Genomic DNA, 24278 nt, shown 5'->3' with positions numbered 1-24278 from the left:
GACAGAGTCTCACTCTGTTGCCCAGGCTAGAGTGAGTGCCGTGGCGTCAGCCTAGCTCACAGCAACCTCAAACTCCTGAGCTCAAGCGATCCTCCTGTCTCAGCCTCCCGAGTAGCTGGGACTACAGGCATGCGCCACCATGCCCGGCTAATTTTTTCTATATATATTTTTAGCTGTCCATATAATTTCTTTCTATTTTTAATAGAGATGGAGTCTCGCTCTTGCTCAGGCTGGTCTCGAACTCCTGAGCTCAAACGATCTGCCCACCTCGGCCTCCCAGAGTGCTAGGATTACAGGCGTGAGCCACCGCGCCCGGCCTAGGTTCTATTTTTAACAAAAATACACTATTGCACACCTTTGACTGCAAAGGTCATTGGAATAGAGCAGAGGTTCTTAAATGGAGCAGTACTGTCATTTAGGGAATATTCTAGAAATTTGTGAGGGTATTTTTTGGTTGTCACTATGATAGAGGACAAAGGGACATCCTGCTTCTGGCATACAATGGGCGGGGACAAACGATGCCAGATGTCCTATATTTTGCAGGGTTGTTCCACGTGACAAACGTACATAGCTGGCAATTCTACTAGACTTTGTTAATCTATTTATGCTTTCCCACTAAGATAACTATTAATATTTCATATACCTTACCCTGCTGTAGCTAATAACCCTGCTTTTTATTTCACTAAGAAAATAAAAGCAATCAATAAAGAAATTCCTCTCCTACCAACAAATTTTCCACCAACATATTCTGCCTTCCTTCTTAAAGTGGATGAACTGCCCCATCTTTTCTTGGAGACCAACTTCTCTACTTCTCTCCTGGATCCTATCTCTCTAAGCCTACCTTAAGAATTTTACTCTTCCAGGCCGGGTGCGGTGGCTCATGCCTGTAATCCTAGCACTCTGGGAGGCCGAGGTGGGTGGATCGCTCGGGGTCAGGAGTTCGAGACCAGCCTGAGCAAGCGCGAGACCCTCATCTCTACTAAAGATAGAAAGAAATTATCTGGCCAACTAAAATATATATATACAAAATTAGCTGGGCATGGTGGCACATGCCTGTAGTCCCAGCTACTCGGGAGGCTGAGGCAGTAGGATTGCTTAAGCTCAGGAGTTTGAGGTTGCTGTGAGCTAGGCTGACGCCATGGCGCTCACTCTAGCCTTGAGCTCTGTCTCAAAAAAAAAAAAAAAAAAAGAATTTTACTCTTCCTACTCTTTGTCCTGAATTGTCAGTTTCCTTGTCCACTCAACCATTCCTATCAATAGCTATTTTATTAATCTCCTATCCTAAAAACAAAACAAAAAAACTACCCCTTGACATCACATCCCCCTCATTTCTCTGCTTTACTCTCTACCAATAGTTGTCTAATTCTTGGTGTTTCTATTTCCTGTTTTCCTATTCTTTGCTAAACCTACTCTGTATCAGGCTTTCATTCCCACTATTACTCATTCTAATGAAGGTCATCAATAGATTCAACATTACCAAATATGATAGTCAACTGTCAATCCTCACTTTAGCAACATTTGGCGCACTTGATCTCATCTTTCTTCTTCAAACACATTGTGAGATATTACACTCTCCTGACTGTTCTCCTACCTCAGTTACCTTTATGAGATCTTTAACTTCTTGAATGCTAAAAATAAAATGCTAAAAGTAAAATTTTGGCTAGGAGAGCCTGATAAAATCTATAGTTGTGTTTGAAACTACAGTTGTATTTACTATATATCACTTATTTAGCCATTTAATTCATTCAATAAATATTTATTCAGCATCTACTACGTATCAGGCACTGAAAGTATAGAAATAAAAGTGGCCAATACCCTATCTGCATGGAGCTTACATTTTAGTGGGGGAGATAACTGATAAACAAGTAATAGATATATACTCTAATGCCAGGCAGAAATAAGTGTTATGAAGAAAAGCTGACTCAACAATTTTTCTTTGTCTTAGATCCATTTTACAAAACTTTTTTAGTCTGGGCACGGCGGTTCACAGTGGCTCACACATGGAATCCTAGCACTTTGGGAGGCTGAGGTGGGAGGATCGCTTGAGCCCGAGAGTTAGAGACCAGCCTGAACAATAGTGAGACCTTGTCTCTACAAAAAATAAAAAAAATTAGCCGGGCATGTTAGTGCACACCTGTAGTCCCAGCTACTTGGGAGGCTGAGGCAGGAGGATCACTTGAGCCCAGGTGTTGGAGGCTGCAGTGAGCTATGATAATGCCACTGCATTCTAGCCCAGGCATCAAAGTGAGACCCTGTCTCAAACAAAATAAAATAGAATAAAAATCTACAAAAGCTGAAGACAAAGAGGCTACTAAATTTGTTTATAAGAAGATTTTTTTTGTGTGCATTTCAAGGAAACAGTTCAGTGCTGTTTTAATATTCAAGAGCCCAATATAGTAAGAGCCCAATATAATAAGTTAATATTCAAGAGCCCAATATAGTAAGTTACAGAGTAGGAAGGGTAGTAAGGAGGTAGAAACAATGGACATGAATAGAGTGGGTATGAATTTAAGATGTCTAGAAGGAAGAAAATAAAGAAGCCAAAAGATGTGGGTTAAATGAGGAAGCAGAGTAGCAAAATAGACAACAGTATTAAAGACTTGAAAGTACATGTTCAAGGGATTGTCCCTAAATAAGAAGAGGGATACATCTTTATCTTGAAGAGAAAAGGAAGAAAAGAAGGGAAGATGAACATAAAGAAATATTTTAGGGTAAAAAGTTATAAGGATGAGGGAAGCTGGGCTTATTCATGCTTTTAAATAATGGCTAATCAGTAAATCAACTTTCCAAAGGTCAATGATATACAACAATAACTTATTCTGATACACAAAGCCCAAGTGAACAGTAAATTACGACAAAGTTATGAAAACATTCACTTTAGAATCTACTTTCTCTTGATTCCTCTTATTGCATATTTCTTCTTCCTATTTTTCATTACACTTCCAGCTCCCTCTCCTTCTCCCTCTCCCTCTATCATTTCACATATCATCTAGAGAAGTATATATTTTTAGTATTAGTTATACTTAATGTGTAAAATTTAAAATCTTTCTTTTTCAAATATTAATTTTTTCTTAGAAACTTTTAAGTTACTTTTCCGTAAATTTTAGGTCCTTTTTAAAAAAGATTTTTGGTTTTCCCAATTAACAGGTGTCTACCACTAAAGAGGAGTACATTTTTTCTATTCCTTTATAATACTTATATTCTATGGCTATTATTGACCTAAGATAAACACATACTAAAAGGATTTTCATGACATGGCATGATTCATTTAAATATATGAATTTCCCACCAAATAATAAAACAATATTCTTTGGAGACAAACTATTACAACTTGTAAGTATGAAACACATACCTGAGTTAAACCAGCACCTGTTTGCACAGAAGACTTTTTTAATAGTCTTACTTCTTTGTTTATGTATCTTAGCATTCCACTAAGAGTACTAAAGTCATTACTTTCAGAACTATCATCTTGTAGGTTATATTTGAGAGGTTTAAATGAGTCTGACTGTGTATAAGTCAGATCCTTATTACTTTCTTCTAATCCTGAAGGCTGTTCTAATTGCATTTTCTTTAAGTCCTGTAGTAATTCTTCAGAAAGATCTTCATCACCACGAGTTTTGAAACTAAGGTCACTGGCACTAATAGAGCGACGTAGTTTTCTACACTTGAAAAAAGATGTGTAAGAATGTTGAGCACACTTTAGATCTTGAATATCAGGCATAATTTCTGTTGGAGATGTAAATGAAGCTGGTAGACACTTGATGTCTTCTACCCTTTCTGGTCCAGAAATTTTGGCTTGTAATCTGGTTAATTCTGATTCCTGTGGAAAAATTGGTACATATTATAGTAGGTGCTTAATATATTTTTGTTAAATAAATGAACTACACAGAAAATCACAGACTCTTAGAGGTTATTTAAGTCAACCTTTGTCCCAGTATAAGAATTCTTTTTACAATTCCTGAGACTTTTCCAAGCTCTGTTTAAACGCTTTACTATTTAAGATAGCTTCGCTTTGGAAAAACACATATGTTCATTTGAAATATGATTAGAGTAGTCTAAGGAATTCCATGAAAACTAGATTTTCCTTACACAATTTTTTTAGTGTTAATTACAATATCAATTTCTATTCAAGATTGAAATCTTACTTCTAAAAACTTCTCTGCAAAAGTACAGAGGTACACTATCTTTTGTTAATCTGATACATACAGACACAAAAAGACTTCCTTCAGAATTTCTAACTGGAAATAAGCGTATATTAGCTATTCTGCTTTACATATCCTTATTATAAGAAAGCTTTATTATACTAGAAATTTTTCAAAGAGAAAACTCTAATAAGGTGATTAATAATATTTAATAAATCAATCCTTATTTAAATAAATTTTTCATTTCTATTATTTTTCCATATCTTTCATTTGGGTTCTCTGACTCAACTTTGGGATCCTAGGAATGAGAATGCATACACTGAAAAACCAAAAAAATGAAGAGATGACATTTTAGTTTTAAAAGCTAAATAATATAAGCATAGTAGTCTCCTACTGAAATATATTCTTGTTTTCTTAAAGGTATTCATAAGATACGTATTTCTAAATCTGTCACTTTTAATCTGATAGTTTCTGTTCTTAAGTTTGGTGTCTAAAAATACTGTATTTATAACTAAAACTGTCATAATCACAGTGTGTATTACAAAATGGAAGTTTAACATACATATTTCAATTCTTCCATATCTTCATATTACTTTATCTAGATAAACTTAATTTATATTATTTATAAGTGGCTAGATAGAGTGCTAATTTTTTGTAGTAAGTCCTCACATTCACATTCATATAATCATGATTAATGAAGTAGTTATAGAGTTGACATAGAATAGGGTTATGCACAGCTGGAGTAATTTTTTTCCCCCCTCTTACGCATTATCTAGCCATAATTGAGATGTGGTATCTCAGGTAAGTATAAGATTCCATTTAACTTACAGTTTACACATAACTTTTATAATGTAGTATACTGAATACATTAAACATAATTCAATATTTTCTTAAGACTCAAAGAAGATCATTGTTGTGACTCTATATTATTACATAATGATGCCTTCAGGGCTCTTAGAAAATGGTCTTTGCCCTTGTTCCAGTTGCCCTAAAATATTAGGGTACTGGTTAGGGTACTAGAGAAAGTGAACTTTGCCTCAAACACTGTTCTTTCTCCTCCTCACTTCTGATTTTGTTCTCTTTCATTTCCAGATGCTGTCAATGGAATTGCTTTCTATTATTTATAACTACTTCTAATTATTCGAGCTATGCCTGCTTCGGCTCTTCTATTAGCCTCTCTTCATTTCTCTCTCTTGTCTTCCCCAGCTCCTCTTCAGTCTAGACTTTAGTGCCAGTTGAGATTGACTTTGAGAGCTCCTGTCAAACAACGCAGAAATTCTATTTTCTGACTGGTATATTGGCTATTCCCAGTACATGTTCTAAGATCTCGATATCTATGGTTCATTTAAGAACTGCTGCTACTTAGCCAGTATTTTGGCAATTTCCTAAGTAGTTGAACTTAAAATCTTCTGAATAACTGATACGTGCAATCTAATTATATTTGTCTCATTGGTAGTATCTAGCAAGTGAGCAGCAGAGATAACTACTATGACAAGGAATACAATGCAGAATCTTAATTTTTTAGGGTCAATTTTTCACAATGAAGCTTTGTAATTTTATATAAATGTTGTAAACCTCCAGAACACTAGGAATATTAATGTTTTGATAAAAGCATTAATAGAGTGTTCAACCTAAACATTAAAATTGTAGACTCTGTCTATTCAGCTTTCCTCTAGTACTGTGAATATCAAAGGAATTTAAGTGCTCAGCTTACTAACTAGAAATATTCCTAAGGTACTATTTGGTCGAGTTTTTCTCCTTTTCAATACCTTCCATTTTGCTATAAAATCACTTACTGCTTCATAACTATCTGTTCTTTTTTAATGGCTTCACTGATAACTTTACCCTGTATATTGGCAATTTTTAACCAATGTTAATTTTTAATCTCTATGCATCCATACTAATATTAATTTCGAATTGTAGATAAAACTGCCATGATCAATAGATGTGAATAAGTAGCAATAGGCTATTTTAAAAATGATGTTCATATTAAAATGCAGAAAAAAATTCTGAATATAATCTTGTATTTTCTACTTAATGATTTTTAAAGGAACTTTACTGATTTTGAGAAATGCTTCTACTTTTTAGGTACATCAAGCATGAAACTCTCTAGAGCAAATATTACGATTAGAAGAGTTTATATTTGAACATTTATAAATTATTTCTTCTGTGGTGATATGATGTACATCATATCAATAATTTCCCAAATTCATTTTGTTTATATAAATAAAATGCTTTTAATTCAAACAGTTTCAATAGTTGGTCATACAGTCCTCTATATACTACAAGGTCAGGAAAAATAAGTCATAAATTTACTTTTTCATAGGTAAGCTTTCTTACTTTTATATGTTTACTTACTTTAATAAGTAATGCTTCATTTGCAGCTTCAATTACTTCATTCCTGTCTTGGACTTGTTGATGCAAACTGCTTACAGTGTCCTGAGCTTCTTCTAATTCCAGTTTTGCCTTCTCTAATTGTTCATTTAGTTGCTGAACAGAAGTCTTTTGAGAGTCAGCAGAGATCTTCCACTTTGCATGGTTCTCTTGATGTGAAATCATCTATATAGTCCCAAAAGTGGAAAAGGAAAAAAAGAAAAATGGAAAATAGACTGGAATTGGTGTCAACAACATTCTAATAATTTCCATTTCCACTTACTTTTTCTTTAAAGAATATACATTCTGTTTATAGCTACAAACATCTGATTTCTCTACAAATAAAATACTAAAGGGAAAAAGGGAGAAAAATAACATATAATCTTAAATTTATTTAAGAACAGTTAACCAAATGCAATGGACTCTCCTTAGATCCTAATTTGAACAAATAGTTTATAAAGACATTTTTGAGGCAATTGAAGAAAATCTGAACAACTAGATATTTGACATATTAAGGAATCACTGTCAATTTTTAGATGTAATAATGGTATATGGTTATGTTTTTTAAAATTAGCCCTATCTTTTAGAGATACTTATTGAAATGTTTTACAGAATAAATAATGATGTCTGGAATTTGCTCCAAAATAACATATGGATGTCAGGGGGAGAGTAGGAAAGGAAATAAGTGAGGTTGAAGATATATTGACCACATTTTCTGGTATGCCTAGGACTATCTGAGTTTTATGCCTGGTTTCCTTATATAATCCTTAATAGCATTCTTTTTCATTCTCAAAAGGGTTCTCTTCTAGATAAAAGAAAATGGTCAATGTATTTATGGATGAAATAAAATTGGCCACCAGCTGATAATTACTAAACATCAAAAATAAATCTAGGAGGATTTATACTATTATGCTATTCCATTTTTAAATATGTTTAAGATTTTCCATAATAAAAGGTTATTGTGAAAATAATCTTTCTATAGCCAATCTCATTCTCTCAAAAAAATCAGTTTTGCATTAAGTGAATTTTCTGACAATTCTGAAACCTGTGTTTTAAAAAAATACCATTAAAAACAACTGATTCCTTTTTCTAACTCTCTATTACTTTAATACCATATCCTCTCATTTTTATATTCAAACAACATACACACTTTAAAAATAGATCTTTATCAACTGCCAACAAGGAAAACAAAAAGCAGTACTAGAACCAATCTTTACACTTAATTTTATGTACTGTTTATAAATAATTTCAAGTGACTCATAAAACTAAAAAAGTAGGCCGGGCGCGGTGGCTCACGCCTGTAATCCTAGCACTCTGGGAGGCCGAGGTGGGCGGATCGTTTGAGCTCAGGAGTTCGAGACCAGCCTGAGCAAGAGCGAGACCCCACCTCTACTAAAAATAGAAAGAAATTATATGGACAGCTAAAAATATATATATAGAAAAAATTAGACGGGCATGGTGGCGCATGCCTGTAGTCCCAGCTACTCGGGAGGCTGAGACAGGAGGATCGCTTGAGCCCAGGAGTTTGAGGTTGCTGTGAGCTAGGCTGACGCCACGGCACTCACTTTAGCCTGGGCAACCGAGTGAGACTCTGTCTCAAAAAAAAAAAAAAATAAATAAAAAAATAAATAAAACTAAAAAAGTAAAACATGAGATAATTGCAGATAAAAACTGAACAGAGGCCCTACAATAAAAGTGTAATGAGCAGTTAAGACAAACACTTGAGATGACCTAATTATTGATGGTCACTAAGTTGAACTGCTTACTCAGGAGGCTGAGGCAGGATTGCTTGAGCCCAGGGGTTCCAGGCTGCAATGAGTTATGATTGTGCCACTGCACTTCAGCCTGGGCGATAAAGCAAGACACTGTCTTTAAAAAAAAAAAAAGGAAGAAAGAAAGAAAAAGAAAAAAAATGTTGAGCTGGTAATATCAATTATGTAATTATGCTGAGGCTAACAGTCTTCACATTTGTCTCCAAAGACCAAGAGTTGTAAATTCTTGGCCTGAGGATTGTATTTAGCTTGCTAATGTGTTTTGTTTGGCAAGCACAATGCGTTCAAAGAGATCTGAATCTAAATGCATTTAAGCAAGGCACAGTCACCACAAGCCCCATCAATCCCTCACAAAAATGTTACCAAATTCCCTTGAATGGAATTTAACATAAATGTATTTGCAACCCTTGCCATATTAGAAAAATACTTTATTAGCATTAAACTTAATAAGTAATTTATTTAGATCATATACAAAGATCTTGGGTAATATCTTCAAATGTTTTTACAAAGATGAAAAAATGCTATTCTAATTGATAGGACTGCCCATTTCTATGAAGGCTCAGGACATACCAATAGATAAAAAGGTTCTAGTATTGCCTCTCCATCTAACCTACTGAATATTGGAAAATGCAAAGCATATAGATTCATGTCACATGAAATTGTTTATATCAGTTATTAAATATCTTAAGTTAGTTTTTTGCAAGTGGTATTTTATAATCTACATATTAAATCATTTAATCCTCACCACAGTTCTATGAAATAGAAACCATTATTTTATCTTATTAATTAATTAATTAATTAGAGACAGGGTCTTGTTCTGTTGTCCAGGCTGGAGTATAGTGGTACGATCATAGCTCACTGTAGCTTGAATTCCTGAGCTCAAACAATCCTTCCGTCTCAGCCTCTTGAGTAGCTAGAAGCATGTGCCACCATACACAGCTAATTTTTAAAATTTTTTTGTAGAGATAGGGGTTTCATTATGTTGCCCAGGCTGGCCTCAAACTCCTGGCCTTAAGCAATCCTCCTGCCTCAGCCTCCCAAAGTGCTGGAATACAGGCATGAGTCACTGTGCTCACCCTATATCCATTTTAGAGAGGTTAAGTAACTTACCCAAGGTCATACCAAGTGCTCAGGGGTGAGCTGGGTTTTGGAACCAGGCTGCCTGGCTCAGGAATTCAAGCTCTTGACCTCACACACAGTATATCAGCTTGCTGGATATGAAGTGAAAGTTGTATGTTTAGGCTACCAGAAATGAAGACCACGATATGTCATCATATAATGAATATTTAAGAGCTAGACTCATATTTTTGTCCAGTTAGGTCAACCATTTTGGCAGGCACTTTCAGAACAAATTAAATTTTTCTTTACCTCCATATGATAAGCTTCCTTAAGAGAGTCTACTTCTGCTGACAATTTCTTGATTTCTGCTTGCATTCTTGCTTCTAAATGAGCTTCACGTACTTGAGAAGCCCCCAATTCTTCAGCTAAATGGTTTCCACGAGCTTCCTTAAAAATGATATATTAAGTAAACAATATAAAACTTCTTTATTTGGTTATTATAGCTAAACCAATTTAGTACATTAAGTAGTTTAATTTTTTATATTATATAAACACACACATAGTAAGTTAACTTATTAAATGGTATACTTTAAAATCTAAACATTTAAGAGACTAGTAATGGGAGAGTATTAGTATACTGTTTGCTATCATAGTAAAATAGATGTTCACTAACCAATGCTTTCTGTAAAACCACAGGATGCTGAACTTTGGCAGGCAACAGTCTACTCTGAGGTATGTCTGTGAATTTTTGCTCACCAGATATAGTTTGCTTATCAAGAGTCAGTTGAGTTTTTAGCCAAATCTACTTATGCTAGTTGTGCTTGTGATTTTAATTATGTAATTTTATTATATATTATGAACACTGATGAAATATGCATGCAAAAGAAAAGGTTTTATGTAAAAACAAAGTTGTATGTTTTGAAATAGCTCAATAAGTGAGTCACAAACATTTGCTACCCAACTAGAAGCAGTCAAAATTGTTGTAAAATATTGTAGGAGGCCCCATGAAAAATATAACAGATGTTATACTCTTGGGTACAAATGTCTTTTTTTTTTTTTTTTTTTTTTTTTTTTTTTTGAGACAGAGTCTCACTCTGTTGCCCAGGCTAGAGTGAGTGCCATGGCGTCAGCCTAGCTCACAGCAACCTCAAACTCCTGAGCTCAAGCGATCCTCCTGTCTCAGCCTCCCGAGTAGCTGGGACTACAGGCATGCGCCACCATGCCCGGCTAATTTTTTCTATATATATTTTTAGCTGTCCATATAATTTCTTTCTATTTTTTAGTAGAGGTGGGGTCTCGCTCTTGCTCAGGCTGGTCTCGAACTCCTGAGCTCAAACGATCCGCCCACCTCGGCCTCCCAGAGTGCTAGGATTACAGGCGTGAGCCACCGCGCCCGGCCACAAATGTCTTTTAAGTCTTTCTCTACTTTAGTTTTGTTTGTTTGGTTTTTTGAGGCAGGGTCTTGCTCTGTCACCCAGCTAACATAATGTGATATGATCATAGCTTGCTGCAGCCTTGAATTCCTGTGCTTAAGCAATCCTCCTGCCTCAGCCTCCCAAGTAGCTGAGAGTACAGGTATAAGCCAGCATGCCCAGCTAATTTTTTTATTTTTTTGTAGAGATGGGGTCTTGCTATGTTATATGGGCTGGTCTCGAACTCCTGGCCTCAAGTGATCCTTCCTCCTCAGCCTCCCAAAGTGCTGGGATTACAGGTATGAGCCACTGTGCCTGGCTTTCCTCCACTTTTAAGAAACCAAAATTGGAAAGTGTAGATGATGGAATTTAAGTATGGTTTATGCAAGAAATACTAGGTAGAATTCTAATCAAATGCCTCATACAAAAAGAACCAAGGTTTGGCCCTAAATGAAAAGATAAACATATGAAGGTATATTTAATTTTGGATTAAAATATAAGATTCAAAAAACTACCAATTTAAATAATTCCCCTGGCCGGGCGCAGTGGCTCACGCCTGTAATCCTAGCACTCTGGGAGGCCGAGGCGGGTGGATCGCTCGAGGTCAGGAGTTCGAGACCAGCCTGAGCAAGAGCGAGACCCCGTCTCTACTAAAAAAATAGAAAGACATTATATGGACAACTAAAAATCTATATAGAAAAAATTAGCCGGGCATAGTGGCGCATGCCTGTAGTCCCAGCTACTCGGGAGGCTGAGGCAGTAGGATCGCTTAAGCCGAGGAGTCTGAGGTTGCTGTGAGCTAAGCTGACGCCACGGCACTCACTCTAGCCTGGGCAACAAAGTGAGACTCTGTCTCAACAAAAAAATAAATAAATAAATAAATAAATAATTTCCCACTTTAACTTACTTTTTGGATTAAGTGAGCTTTGTTTATCAACTATAATCAATTGTACTTTATTTAGATACTAGACAAGGACGGAAATGAGATAAAAGTAGATAGCTTCCCTTTTCCTAGTAGAACCCCAAACATACACCACTAATAAAAATTCCCCATGTATTCTTTACTAGTCTAAGTATCCAGAAATATGAATAATAACATAGTTAGGTTTAACCAAAATTAAAGATAGAAATATTTTAACTCAACTTCTATGTTGAATTAGTTAACCATATAGAAAGCAGAAAAATCATAAGAACGTTTTTTTGAACATCAATAAACACATTTTTCTCAAAGTCTAAGTAATTACCCAAGGTCAAACAAGTGCTCAGTGGTAAGCTAGGTTTTGGAACCAGGCTGCCTGGCTGAGGAATTCAAGCTCTTAACCCCCTACACAGAATATCAGTATATTAGCTTGCTGTGTTAATTTTCTTCTCTTCTTTTTTTAGAGACAAGGCCTCACTCTGTCACACAAGCTGGAGTGCGGTGGCATGATCACAGATAACTATAACCTTGAATTCCTGGGCTCAACTGATCCTCCTGCTTCAGCCTCCCAAAGTGCTGGGATTACAGGTGTGAGTCACCATGCCTGGCCCTCCAATCTAAATATTTTAAGCCAAGTTGTTAAACTATAACCAAATACTGAGGAAATAAAATTTATATTAGTACTTTTGCTTTTTAAAAGCAACTTACCTCACCCAAGGGGTCTGAAGAGTGGCTACAAATATAAAAACATTCACTCAAATAAGATTTATTAGCTTCATATTTCTTAAAGTGAGAGCTTGAAGTCAGTTAAAAGTCTGAAAGTGCATTATAATTCAGTTTACTGAGAATTAATTAGTTTGGACAAAATTCAGTTCTGAAGGACTTCCTAGTTATATTACAAAGTTATCTAAATATAACATAGTTAATTTTTTTCTTTTTATAATTGTGGTAAAATATATATAAAATTTACCATTTTAACCATATTTAAGTGTATATTTCAGTGGTATTATGTACATTTACATTTTAGTGCAACACAATTTATTTTTGCAAGAACTATATTCTATTGTTGAAAAAAGTGAACACTAAAATTTTCTAGATTTTCAGTAACATAAAATTATTTAGAATTATGATTACTTTCTCTTTAGAGAGTTGCTTTATATCTTCCAGTTCACTAGAGAGCCTTTCTATTTCTCTCTGGGCTTGGACTTGTTGACGATGAGCCTCCAGCAATTCTGTATGAGAATTCTGCATCTGCTCCCGAGTTAGCCTCAATTCCTGTCCCAAATCTATGGCCTCCTTGTACTGAGTGGCAATGTACTGTTCCTGCTCTTTCACAACCTGAAAAGCACAAGATATTTGTAGGTTGCAAAATGAAAAATATATAGGAAACCTATTTCTTACTCTGATTTCTCTCTTTTTTTTTTTTTTTTTGAGACAGAGTCTCACTTTGTTGCCCAGGCTAGAGTGAGTGCCATGGCGTCAGCTTAGCTCACAGCAACCTCAGACTCCTCGGCTTAAGCGATCCTACTGCCTCAGCCTCCCGAGTAGCTGGGACTACAGGCATGCGCCACTATGCCCGGCTAATTTTTCTATATATATTTTTAGGTGTCCGTATAATTTCTTTCTATTTTTAGTAGAGACGGGGTCTCGCTCTTGCTCAGGCTGGTCTTGAACTCCTGACCTTGAGCGATCCACCCGCCTCGGCCTCCCAGAGTGCTAGGATTACAGGCGTGAGCCACCGCGCCCGGCCTGATTTCTCTCTTAATAAGTGAACGTCCCCCTCCCAACTAAACCCCTGTGAAATTTAACATACAATGATTATAACCCATTGTGAAACTAATATTCAGAAAAAAAAATTTTTAATGACAAAAATGCTGTAATACATCTGGCACTCTTACTGATACTTTTTACACTATTTTAATAAATACAAACTATAATCCTTTATCATTATGAATATAACATTTATGACAGAATATATAATAATATAAAGCGAAAAGAGAAGTTAACATTTGATCATCCATGTCAAAGATAGAAAATATATTCGTATGGATAATCAAAACCCACCCTTAATCCACAGAGCTGGGTTAAAGTCAGGACCTTATCTTCTGCAAAAGTAAAACCTTGTTAGTGGAGCTGCTACTCCTTCTAAAAAGTTTTCACATTACTCAGTTAAATTCCTAGTAAAGCACTGCTTCTCAGAGAAAAAAAATCAGTGAAAATCAGCTGGGTGAGTTAGGTTAGATGGTAGGTAATGACACTTCAGGGAAGAAAAAGAAAAGAAACCAGTACAAATAACTAGGGCCCTGATGTCTGGAATGGAGGCCCAAGGTGCAGCTATGTGGTAAGTCAATATAAATTCCATGTAAATATTTTCAGTCAGTCTTTGTTAGAGAACTTGAAATGACTGGGCCAGAAATTATTTTTTTTCTCCACTGGGACACAAACGTGCTTTCAGAGACCATACTTAAGTACATAATTCAACAAATAGTTATTCATGCTTACTATGTGATATGTACTGTTCTAGGTGCTGAGGATACAGGAGTGAACAAAGAAAGATATCCTTTGTGGTACCCTTATGTGGTTTATATTTTACAGGGTGAGAGACAGATAATCAGTTAATCAAACATAATCAAGAGGTATGTCTGAAGTTTTAAAGTTAAGTACTTAAAAACAAGAAAAAGTTATGTCTATGAGAGCTCATAGAAGTAAATTCACTTTTTAAAAAGGCAAGTGGGTGGAATGGGTTCACCAGTCAACACATATGCAAACTGATGATATGAAATCATCAAACTTCATGTGACAATTCAATATACTTGGCCTTAATTATGTACAATTATCATTCGTTTATCCATTCTCTGGATGGAGTTCTTCACGGTCAAAATACTGGATCTTATTAATATCTATACCTTCAATTCTATTACATAGTAGGTTGTCAATAATTGTTGACCAAATGAGCATATATTGTGGATTTACTATGTGAGAGATACCATGCCAAGACCTGTAGGGAATGCAAAGATATTTAAATAAGACATTGTCCTTACCTATACCTAGACCATCAGAGAAAAACACTTTAAAAGGTCAAAGAAGCTAATAGGTACCTGGCCCAAATAACCACCCTAAAAATACTCTTGGCACAGTTCCTGTTTATTAAAACCAACTGGTTTAAAACATAAAGATTCATTTCACTCATCAGAAGACTACAACTTGCTCTTTAGGTGAAAAATAATTTGCTTACACTCTCCATTTCTTTCATCCTTTGTTGTGTTCTTTCAGTTTCTTTTTTCAGTTGACTTATCTCCTGTTCATTTTGTAGGATTATAAACTCTTTTTCTCGAATCTGTTCTTTGGCATTTTGCAATTTTTCATTCAAACTTTCTATCTGAATTTTAAACAGATAAACAATATTAATGTAACTAAGGAAAAATAATTTAATAACAACCATGTTCCAAGCAAGTCAAGCTTTAAATGCTCATATCTAAAATATCTAAAAGCAAAATATAAAAATGTGTTTTTCTTAAGGCAACCATAACTTGGAAATACACATAAGAATTCTTGTGCTTGGACGTCACCAAGATGGCAGAATAGGAGGTAACCCACATGTATCTCTTGAAAAAGAATAATAACCCTGGACCCATCCACAGTCACAAGTCTCTCTGCAGGAACCCCAGGATTCAGGTAGGAGTCTGTGAAATGCTGGTAGAGCCCAAGACCTAGGAAGGTCATTTTGACAGTGCAGATTGATACCTAGGTAGCTGATTGGCCGAGCTTGCTCCTGGATTTAAGATGGAAACAGCCCAGTCCCCCAATGGACTTGGCTACAGCCCTATGAGCCTGCAAGCAAAACCATCTGCGAATGGGTCCATGAGGAATCACCCTCACTAGTGCCTTGGCAGAAAGGCTTGTCTGCCTGCTGACATCGGTCTCAGCAGTGAACCTGAAAGTTGCCAGGTAACTTTGCTCCAATCCCCTCCTCAGCTGAGGCACCAGCTCAGAGCTGCTCATATCAGGACCCAGAGGGAAACTTGACCATATCTCACTGTCTGGCAGTCTGAACCTCCCTGACAGGCTTGCCAACTTCTGTCCCACAGCAGATCCTGAGAAGACAGCCTCCGCTCTGGGCCTACCCACTGCAAACAGTAAACTATCCAGTCTGTGCAGGGACTTGATGGGAGACACACACACATCCCTCTGAGCCAACAAGACAAGCTCTCCAGCCTCTGTCTCACAGTAGAACCCGCAGGGTCCCAGTCTCAGCTCTGGCCCCTCCTGTTATTGAATATAAGCAGGGAGCTATCCTGTCTGTGCTGAGATCTATTGGAAAAAGTATGCCTGTCTGAGCCAACAAGATGGCTCTCCAGCCTCTGTCCCACAGCAGATCCTGCAGGGGTTCAGTCTCAGCTTCAGATCCTCTTGCTGCAGTTGGGAACCTATCCCATTGGGGCTTAGACTTCCTGGGAGATGAGTACCTGATGAGCTGTCCAGCCTCCATCCTACAGCAGATGCTGAGGGGGCCCAGTCTCAGCTCTGGTCCCTCCTGTTGCAGTCAGGGAACTGTCCTAACTATGTAGGAACTTTCTAGGCAACAGGCATCCCTATGAACCAGAACTAGGCTCTCCAGCCTCTATCCCATAGCAGATCCCAAGGGGACCAGGCTAAACTTAAGCCCCTATTGTTGCAGTTGGGGACCCATCTCACCTGTGAAGAGATCTGCTGGGAGGCATGCCTGACTAGACCACCAGGACAGCCTTCTAGACTTGGGTACCAGGCCAGCATTCCTACACAGCCCTAGTACCCTCCTTGAGTGTTCCCCAGATCCATCTGGGCCAGAAAGCCCTGCCAACCTTGAAGCACTCATAAGACTCACAGCAAGCGTGGGCAATGTATCCCGATAATGCTGGGACAGCTATAGTGATCATAGCCTTAGGGAATACAACAGTCAGTTTGCTTAGAATTCCCGGAAAGACATTTGAAGATGGACAGACACAAACAAAGCCAGACTGTGAACACTAAAATGAATACCTAAGCTATCAATGTGCAGACATCATTGCACATCTACAAGCAGCAAGAACATTCGGGGAAATATGACCTCACCCAACAGACAAAGTACTGGAGACGAATCCTAAAGTGAGGGAAATGTGTGATCTCTCAAAGAACTCAAAATACCTGTTTTAAGGAAGTTCAACAAACTTCAAGAAAAGACAGAGAATCAATTCAGAAATTTATCAGAGAAATTTAATAGAGATTGGAATAATAAAAAAAAAATCAAAAAAAATCTTGGAGTTGAAAAATACAATGAATGACATGAAAAATGCAATAGAGAGCATCAAGAAGAAAACTGATCAAACAGAAGAAAGAATCAGTGAGCTCAAAGACAGACTATGTGAAAATACACAGCAAAGCTATCATTAAGAAAGGAGAGAAAGACTTTCCAAGACAAATACAAGCCGAGGGAATTTAGCACTTTTCAGATCTATCATACAAGAAAAGTCAAAGGAGAAAAAAGAATGAAAAGGAATGAACAGGATCTTTGGGACAAAAACGGAAGAGAAAATATTTGGGTTATTGGAGTTAGGGACAGAACTGAGAAAGACAAAGGGGTAGAAAGGTTATTTAAAGAAATAATAATAGAACACTTTCTAAACCTGGAGAAAGATATAAATATGCAGGCACAGAAAGGTCAAAGGTCACCAATCAGATTCAACCTAAATAAGAATACTACAAGACACATTATAATCAAATTCTCAAAAGTCAAAGACAAAGAGAGAATTCTGAAAATAGTGAGAGAAAAGAAGAAAATACCACATAAGGGAGATCCAATCTATCTGGCAGCAGCTTCTCAGCAGAAATCTTACAGGCCGGGAGGTAGGAGGAAGAGGTATTCAGAGGGTTGAAGAAAAAAAATTGCCAAAAAAGAATACTGTACACAGCAAAGCTATAATTCAGAAAAGAAGGAGAGATAAAGACTTTCTGAGACAAACAAAAACTGAGGGAATTTATCACTACCAGATCTGTTATATAAGAAATGCTAAAGGGAATGTTTCAAGCCAAAAGAAAAGGACACTAACATGTTTGTTACACTAATATTTAATCATGCTGTATAAAGCATTTATATCTTCAGAACAAGACTAAAAAACAAAATCATTAAAAATAATGATAGGCAATATATTATAAAAAATGTAAACTGTGACACCAAAAATTCAAAACACTGAGGGAGAAGGGAGTTAAAGTGTTTTTTAGATTTTTTCTTGTTATAACTATAAGATGTTTTTTGTAAGCCTCATGGTAACCACAAAGCAAAAACGTATAATAGATATACTAAAAATGAAAAGCAACAAATTAAAACATACTCCCAGAGAAAGATCACTTAACCACACAGAAAGACAGTAGGAAAGGAAGAAAGGTAGAGAAGAGTTACAAAACAATGAGAAAACAAGTAACAAAATGAAAGTAGTTAACTCGTTACCTATCCATAATAACAATGAATTCTCCACTTAAAAGACACAGAGTGGCTGAACACATTAAAAAACAAGACCCAACTATATGCTACCTACAAGAAACTCACTTCGCCTATAAAGACACACATAAACTGAAAGTGAAGAGATGGAAGAAGATAGTCCATGCAAATGGAAACCAAAAAAAGAGTAGGGGTAGCTATACTTTTATCAGATAAAATAGACTTTAACTAAAAACCTGTAAAGAGAAATAAAGAAGGTCATTATATAATGATAAAGAAGTCAATTCAGCAGGAGGATACAACAATAGTAAATATATAGGCACCCAATACCAGAGCACACAAATATATAAAGCAAATATTAATAGATCTAAAGAGACAGATCACAATATAATAACAGTAGGAGACTTCAACACCCCAGTTTTAGCAATGGAGAAATCATTGAAGCAGAAAAATCAACGAAGAAACATTACAGTTAAACCATGTATTAGACAAAATAGGCCTGACATTTACAAAAGAGTTCACCCAAGTGCTGTGGAATATACATTCTTTTCATCAGAATATGGAACATTCTCGAGAATAGACCATATCTTCAGCCACAAACAGGTCTCCACAAATACAAAAAAGTCAAAATCATATCAAGTATCTTTTCTAACCTTAAAGGAATAAAACTAGAAATCAATAACAAGAGGAACTTTGGAAATTTATAAATACATGGAATTTAAACAACATGTACCTGCATGACCAATGGGTCAATGAAAAAATTAAGAAAGGAATTTAAAAATTTCTTGAAACAAATAAAAATGGAAATACAGCATACCAGAACCTATGGGATATGGTAAAAACAGTATATAGAGGGAAGTTTATAGCAATAAATGCCTACATCAAAAAAAAAAAAATAGGAATACTTCAAATAAAGTCTAACAATGCTTCTCTATCTCTTAGGAACTAGAAAAGCAAGAACAAACCAAACCCAAAATTAATAGAGGAGAAAAAAATTATTAATAAACATCAGAGCAAAAAAAAAATGAAATTGAGAATTAAAACATACAAAGATTAACAAATTGAAAGTTGTTTGTTTAAAAAGATAAACAAAGTTGGCAAACCTTTAGACAGACTGATTAAGAAAAAAAGAGAGAAGACCCAAATAAATAAAATCAGAGATAACAAAGGAAACATTACAACTGAGACCACAGAAATTCAAAGGATCTTTAGAGACTATTATAAACTATATGTCAAAAAATTAGAAAACCTGGAAGAAATGGGTAAATTTCTGGACATATACAGTTTACCAAGACTGAACCATGAAGAAACAGAAAATTTGAACAGACCAATAACAAGTAATGATATTGAAGCAGTAATAAAGAGTCTCCCATGAAAGAAAAGCCCAGGACCTGATGCATTCACTGCTGAATTCTACCAAACATTTAAAGGAGAATTAATACAAATTTTACTCAAACTATTTCAAAAAATTGAAAAGGAGGAAATACTTCCAAACTCATTCTACAAAGCCAGCATTACCTTGTCACCAAAACCAGACAAGGACCCAATAAAAAAAAAGAAAACTGCAGGCCAATATCCCTAATGAACATGCATGCAAAAATCCTCAAAGAAATACTAGCAAACCAAATTCAACGACACATTAAAATGGCCATTCACCATGATCAAGTGGGATTCATTCCAAGGATGCAAAGATAGCTCAGCATATGTAAATCAATAAATGTGATATATCACATCAACAGAATCAAGGACAAAAACTGTATGATCATTTCAATAAATGCTGAAGAGCATTTGATAAAATTCAACATCCCTTCGTGATTATAAATGCTCAATAAATTAGGTATAGAAGAAAAATACCTTAACACAATAAAGGACATACACAACAAACCCCCAGCTAATATCATACTGAATGGGGAAAAATAAAAAACTTTTCCACTAAGCAGATCTGAAAGAAAACAAGGATGCCCACTTTCACCACTTTTATTCAACATAATACTGGAAGTCCTAGCTACAGCAATTAAGCAAGAGAAAGAAATAAAGGAGGCATGCAAATTAGAAAAGAAGAAGTCAATTACCCTTATTTGCAGACAACATGATCTTGTATTTAGAAAAACCTACTCGAACTGATAAAGTTGCAAGATACAAAATCAACATACAAAGATCAGTAGCATTTCCACATACTAACAGCTGAAAGAGAAATCAAGAAAGCAATCCCATTTACAATAGCTACAAAAATAAAATAATATACATAGGAATAAATTTAACCAAAGGATATATTGATGAATGCTATAGAACTGCAGTCCCCAACCCCTTGGCCACAGACTGATACTGGTCCGTGGCCTATTAGCATCCAGACTGCAGAGCTCCACCACCCTCCTCACCTTCCCCAACCTCTGCTCCCCACCCCCACCTCTCCCCACCCCCCCATGCCCCCCCCAGAGTCCATGGAAAAATTGTCTTCCATGAAACTTAGGAACTGAGGTGAGCAGCAGGCAAGCAAATGAAGTTTCATCTGTATTTACAGCGCTCCCCATCACTGGCATGGTTGCCTGAGCTCCCCTCAAGCCCCACCTCCATCCATGGAAAAACTGTCTTCCATGAAACCAGTTCCTGGTACCAAAAAGTTTGGGGACCGCTGCTATGGAACGCTGGTCTGGGCAAAGATTTTTGTGTGTGTGTGAGACCTCAAAAACACAGGTAGCCAAAGCAAAAATAGACAGATAGGATTACATCAAGCTTCTGCACAGCAAAGGAAACAACAAAGTGATGAGAAAACCTACAGAATGGTAGAGAATATTTGCAAACTATCTAAAAAACGCTCAACATCATTAGTCATCAGAGAAATGCAAATCAAAACTACAATGAGATACCATCTCATCTCAGTTAAAATGGCTACTATCAAAAAGATAAAGTATAACAAATGCCAGTGAGGATGTGAAGAAAGGGAAACACTTATACACTGTTGGTGGGGAAGTAAAGTAGTAGAGCCATTGTGGAAAACAGTAGGGAGGTTCCTCAAAAAACTAAAAATAGAACTACCATACGATCCAGTAATCCCACTGCTGGGTATATTGTTGAGCCTAAGAATACTGAGTTATAGAAATGCCCCCTGTATTTTTGGAGACAAGAGTTGATTTCAGAAGTCCAATAAGGCTTTGCCTTAAAGAAAAAATAAATGTGTTAGTTCAAAAGCTGTCTCGCCTCAGGAGGGCGTCTCATTGGTCAGTAACAGCTGCTTCAAAGAGATAGCTGTAAGCTGGGCCTCTAGTTCTCACCTGTTTTGAAAGACAAGACAGGCTTCACCTAGGGCCATAGGTTGCCAGAGCTGACCAAACGCCACGCCACCACCACCGGAGATGAGAGCTGATCAAATAGATATGCTAATGCCCAAGCCGGGCCCAGATGGAACCATGGGGTTCAAGTAATTAGCACAAGGCAAAGCTCATGTTGACTTCTGAGATCGTCTCTGTCTCCAAGAACACAATCTCCGGAGCCAAGATGTCTCTGTTTTTTGCTAAAGTAATAGCCTTATAAAAGTTACAAGTTTGCCCTAAGAAGATTTTGTAACTCATTGTTCACCTAGATAGAGTTAGTTAAAGGATCTGTAGTAGCCTTTTAGAAGACTTTGACCCTAAACCAAACTGCCTGTTAGTATGTAAATCCCGTTGCCAAGGGGGAGAGCCTGTATCTACCCTATGAAGTACCTGTGTGGAGTTTCAGTCTTTAATATATTTTCACGGGAGAAATATATCCATCCAACTCCTCCTTTGTCTATTTTCATAAACCTTTATAAACTATATCTTTGGCTCTGTGTATTATTATTATCCTTTTATATCTGTTTCCTACTATTTTTTGATCCTTTGCGATGACCCCTGCCTGAGAGACCCGACCGGAAAGAAAAAAACCTCTTCACAGGGAATATAGCTAACTCCCTGCATTATATATCTAAAAGAAAGGAAATCAGTATATCAAAGAGATATCTGCCTTCCCATGTTCATTGCAGCACTCTATTCACAATAGCCAAAATATGAAATCAACATGTATCTATTAACAGATGAATGCATAAAGAAAATATTGCGCATATATATATATACACACACACAATAGATTATTTATTATTCAGCCATAAAAAGGAATGAAATCCTGTCATTTGCAGCACAATGGATGGAACTGGAGGTCAACATGTTAAGTAAAATAAGACAGCACAGAAAGACAAATATTGTATGTTCTCACTCATAATGTGGGAGCTAAAAAAGTGGATCTCATGGAGGTAGAAAGTAGAATGGCAGTTACCAGAGGAAGGGAAGGGAAGGTAGGAGGCAAGGATGAAGAGAACTTGGTTAATGGATACAAAAATATGGTTAGATAGAAGGAATAAGTTCTAGTGTTAAACAGTACAGTAAGGAAATTACAGTTAACAATAATTTATTATATATTTCAAAATATCTAGAAGAGAAGAATTTTAATGTTTCCAATGCACAAAAAAAGATAAATGTTTGAGGCAATGGATAACTCAATTAACCTGATTTGATCATTACAAGTTTTATATATATATATATATATATATATATCAAAATATCCCACATACCCCCAAAATATGTATAGCTATTATACATGAATAAAAATATTTTTTAAAAAAAGAATTCTTATGCTTAATAAGATGCTTACAAGTACACCTAAAATATACTATTTAATATTTAATTGTATAAGAAAAGAAAATTAAGGTACATTGAAACAGTGAATGTTACATGACCTTATGAATAATTTTATAGGACATAATGTGCATGAGGTAAAAATATTGTTAGAGAAAACAAAGTCTCCCTCCCATTGTGTTCCCCTCTAAAAGGCAACCACAGTTACCAGAATTACTTATAAATCCTTCCAGAGATATTTTACACATATTCAGACATGTGCTCATTATGATAAACATGTGACATATTGATACAAGAGAAATTATATCTAAAATAATATTAAGAAGAGAAAAATAAATATAAAGTAGCATGTACAAGATGATTAAAATTATGTAGTGGTTTTATCATATGTGTCCTATAAGCAAGCCATATTATATGAATGGGCACTTACAGTTAAGGATTTATTTTATTTTTTTTTTTTGTTGTTGAGACAGAGTCTCACTTTGTTGCCCAGGCTAGAGTGAGTGCCGTGGCGTCAGCTTAGCTCACAGCAACCTCAAACTCCTGGGCTTAAGCGATCCTACTGCCTCAGCCTCCCGAGTAGCTGGGACTACAGGCATGCGCCACTATGCCCGGCTAAGTTTTTCTATATAGATTTTTAGGTGTCCATATAATGTCTTTCTATTTTTTAGTAGAGACGGGGTCTCGCTCAAGCTGGTCTCGAACTCCTGACCTTGAGCAATCCACCCGCCTCGGCCTCCCAGAGTGCTAGGATTACAGGCGTGAGCCACCGCGCCCGGCCAGGATTTATTTTTTAAAAATAATTTAAAACATGTAATTTAAAAATAATTTACCTGTTTGTTGCATTCTTTAAGTTCCAATTCTGATTTCTCCATAGTACCCTCTAATTTAATTATTTTTTGTTCCATTTCTCCTCTATGCTCACGGATGGTCATATCCAAATGTGTAACCTAAATATAAAAGTAACATTTAACTATTGTTAAATTTTATTCTGATGTGAAAACTTGTTTGCTTGTAATGTGCTTTCAAATTGTTTATTGTGAGTGTAACTGAAACATAAACTCATCTCAAATAAATTATTTTTAAAAATAGGAAAAGTAATCGTTCTTTACTAAACTGGGTCACAAGCTCCATATATATTATAGAAACTTAATGATTACAGTCATCAATAACAAATAAAGTGATTCAGATTTCATACTATGTTGGATAAAAACTGCTAAATAATGCTTTCTAAATATTTTTGTTCCTCCAGTACTTAGTTGTGAAAGTAACTCATTTAATTACAAAGTAATATTTAAGAGATCAAAAGGTTCAGACACTAACCCTCATTCTCAAAATTTATGTAAAATCTGTAAAATATATCAAAATAAAAAGAGATGACATATTTCTAATTTAATAAATCCTATGTGCAGAGAAAAAATGCTATAAAAATGTCCATTTAACAAAAAACTGGTAACCTCTGAAATCTTGTGTGATTGTGACATAACAGAAAATTTCA

General features: G+C 35.9%; 1 protein-coding gene across 3 annotated transcripts in view; it reads right to left on the bottom strand.

The window, feature by feature from the left end:
• Positions 1–24278, bottom strand: part of CCDC18 (coiled-coil domain containing 18) — a 93648-nt gene that overhangs the window by 3340 nt on the left and 66030 nt on the right. For 2 of the 3 annotated variants that reach the window (XM_069478220.1, XM_069478221.1), the window contains exons 22-27: positions 23614–23730; positions 14913–15056; positions 12812–13015; positions 9656–9793; positions 6501–6701; positions 3353–3820 (exon numbers count right to left, since the gene is read on the bottom strand). In XM_069478220.1, the coding sequence (XP_069334321.1) occupies positions 3353–3820; positions 6501–6701; positions 9656–9793; positions 12812–13015; positions 14913–15056; positions 23614–23730 (1272 nt within the window). The remainder of the gene's footprint in view (positions 1–3352; positions 3821–6500; positions 6702–9655; positions 9794–12811; positions 13016–14912; positions 15057–23613; positions 23731–24278) is intronic. The other variant, XM_069478222.1, reaches the window with a different exon arrangement.

Source organism: Eulemur rufifrons, chromosome 8, assembly GCF_041146395.1.
Source record: "Eulemur rufifrons isolate Redbay chromosome 8, OSU_ERuf_1, whole genome shotgun sequence".
NCBI lineage: Eukaryota > Metazoa > Chordata > Mammalia > Primates > Lemuridae > Eulemur > Eulemur rufifrons.
This window is presented reverse-complemented; position numbering and strand designations above follow the sequence as displayed.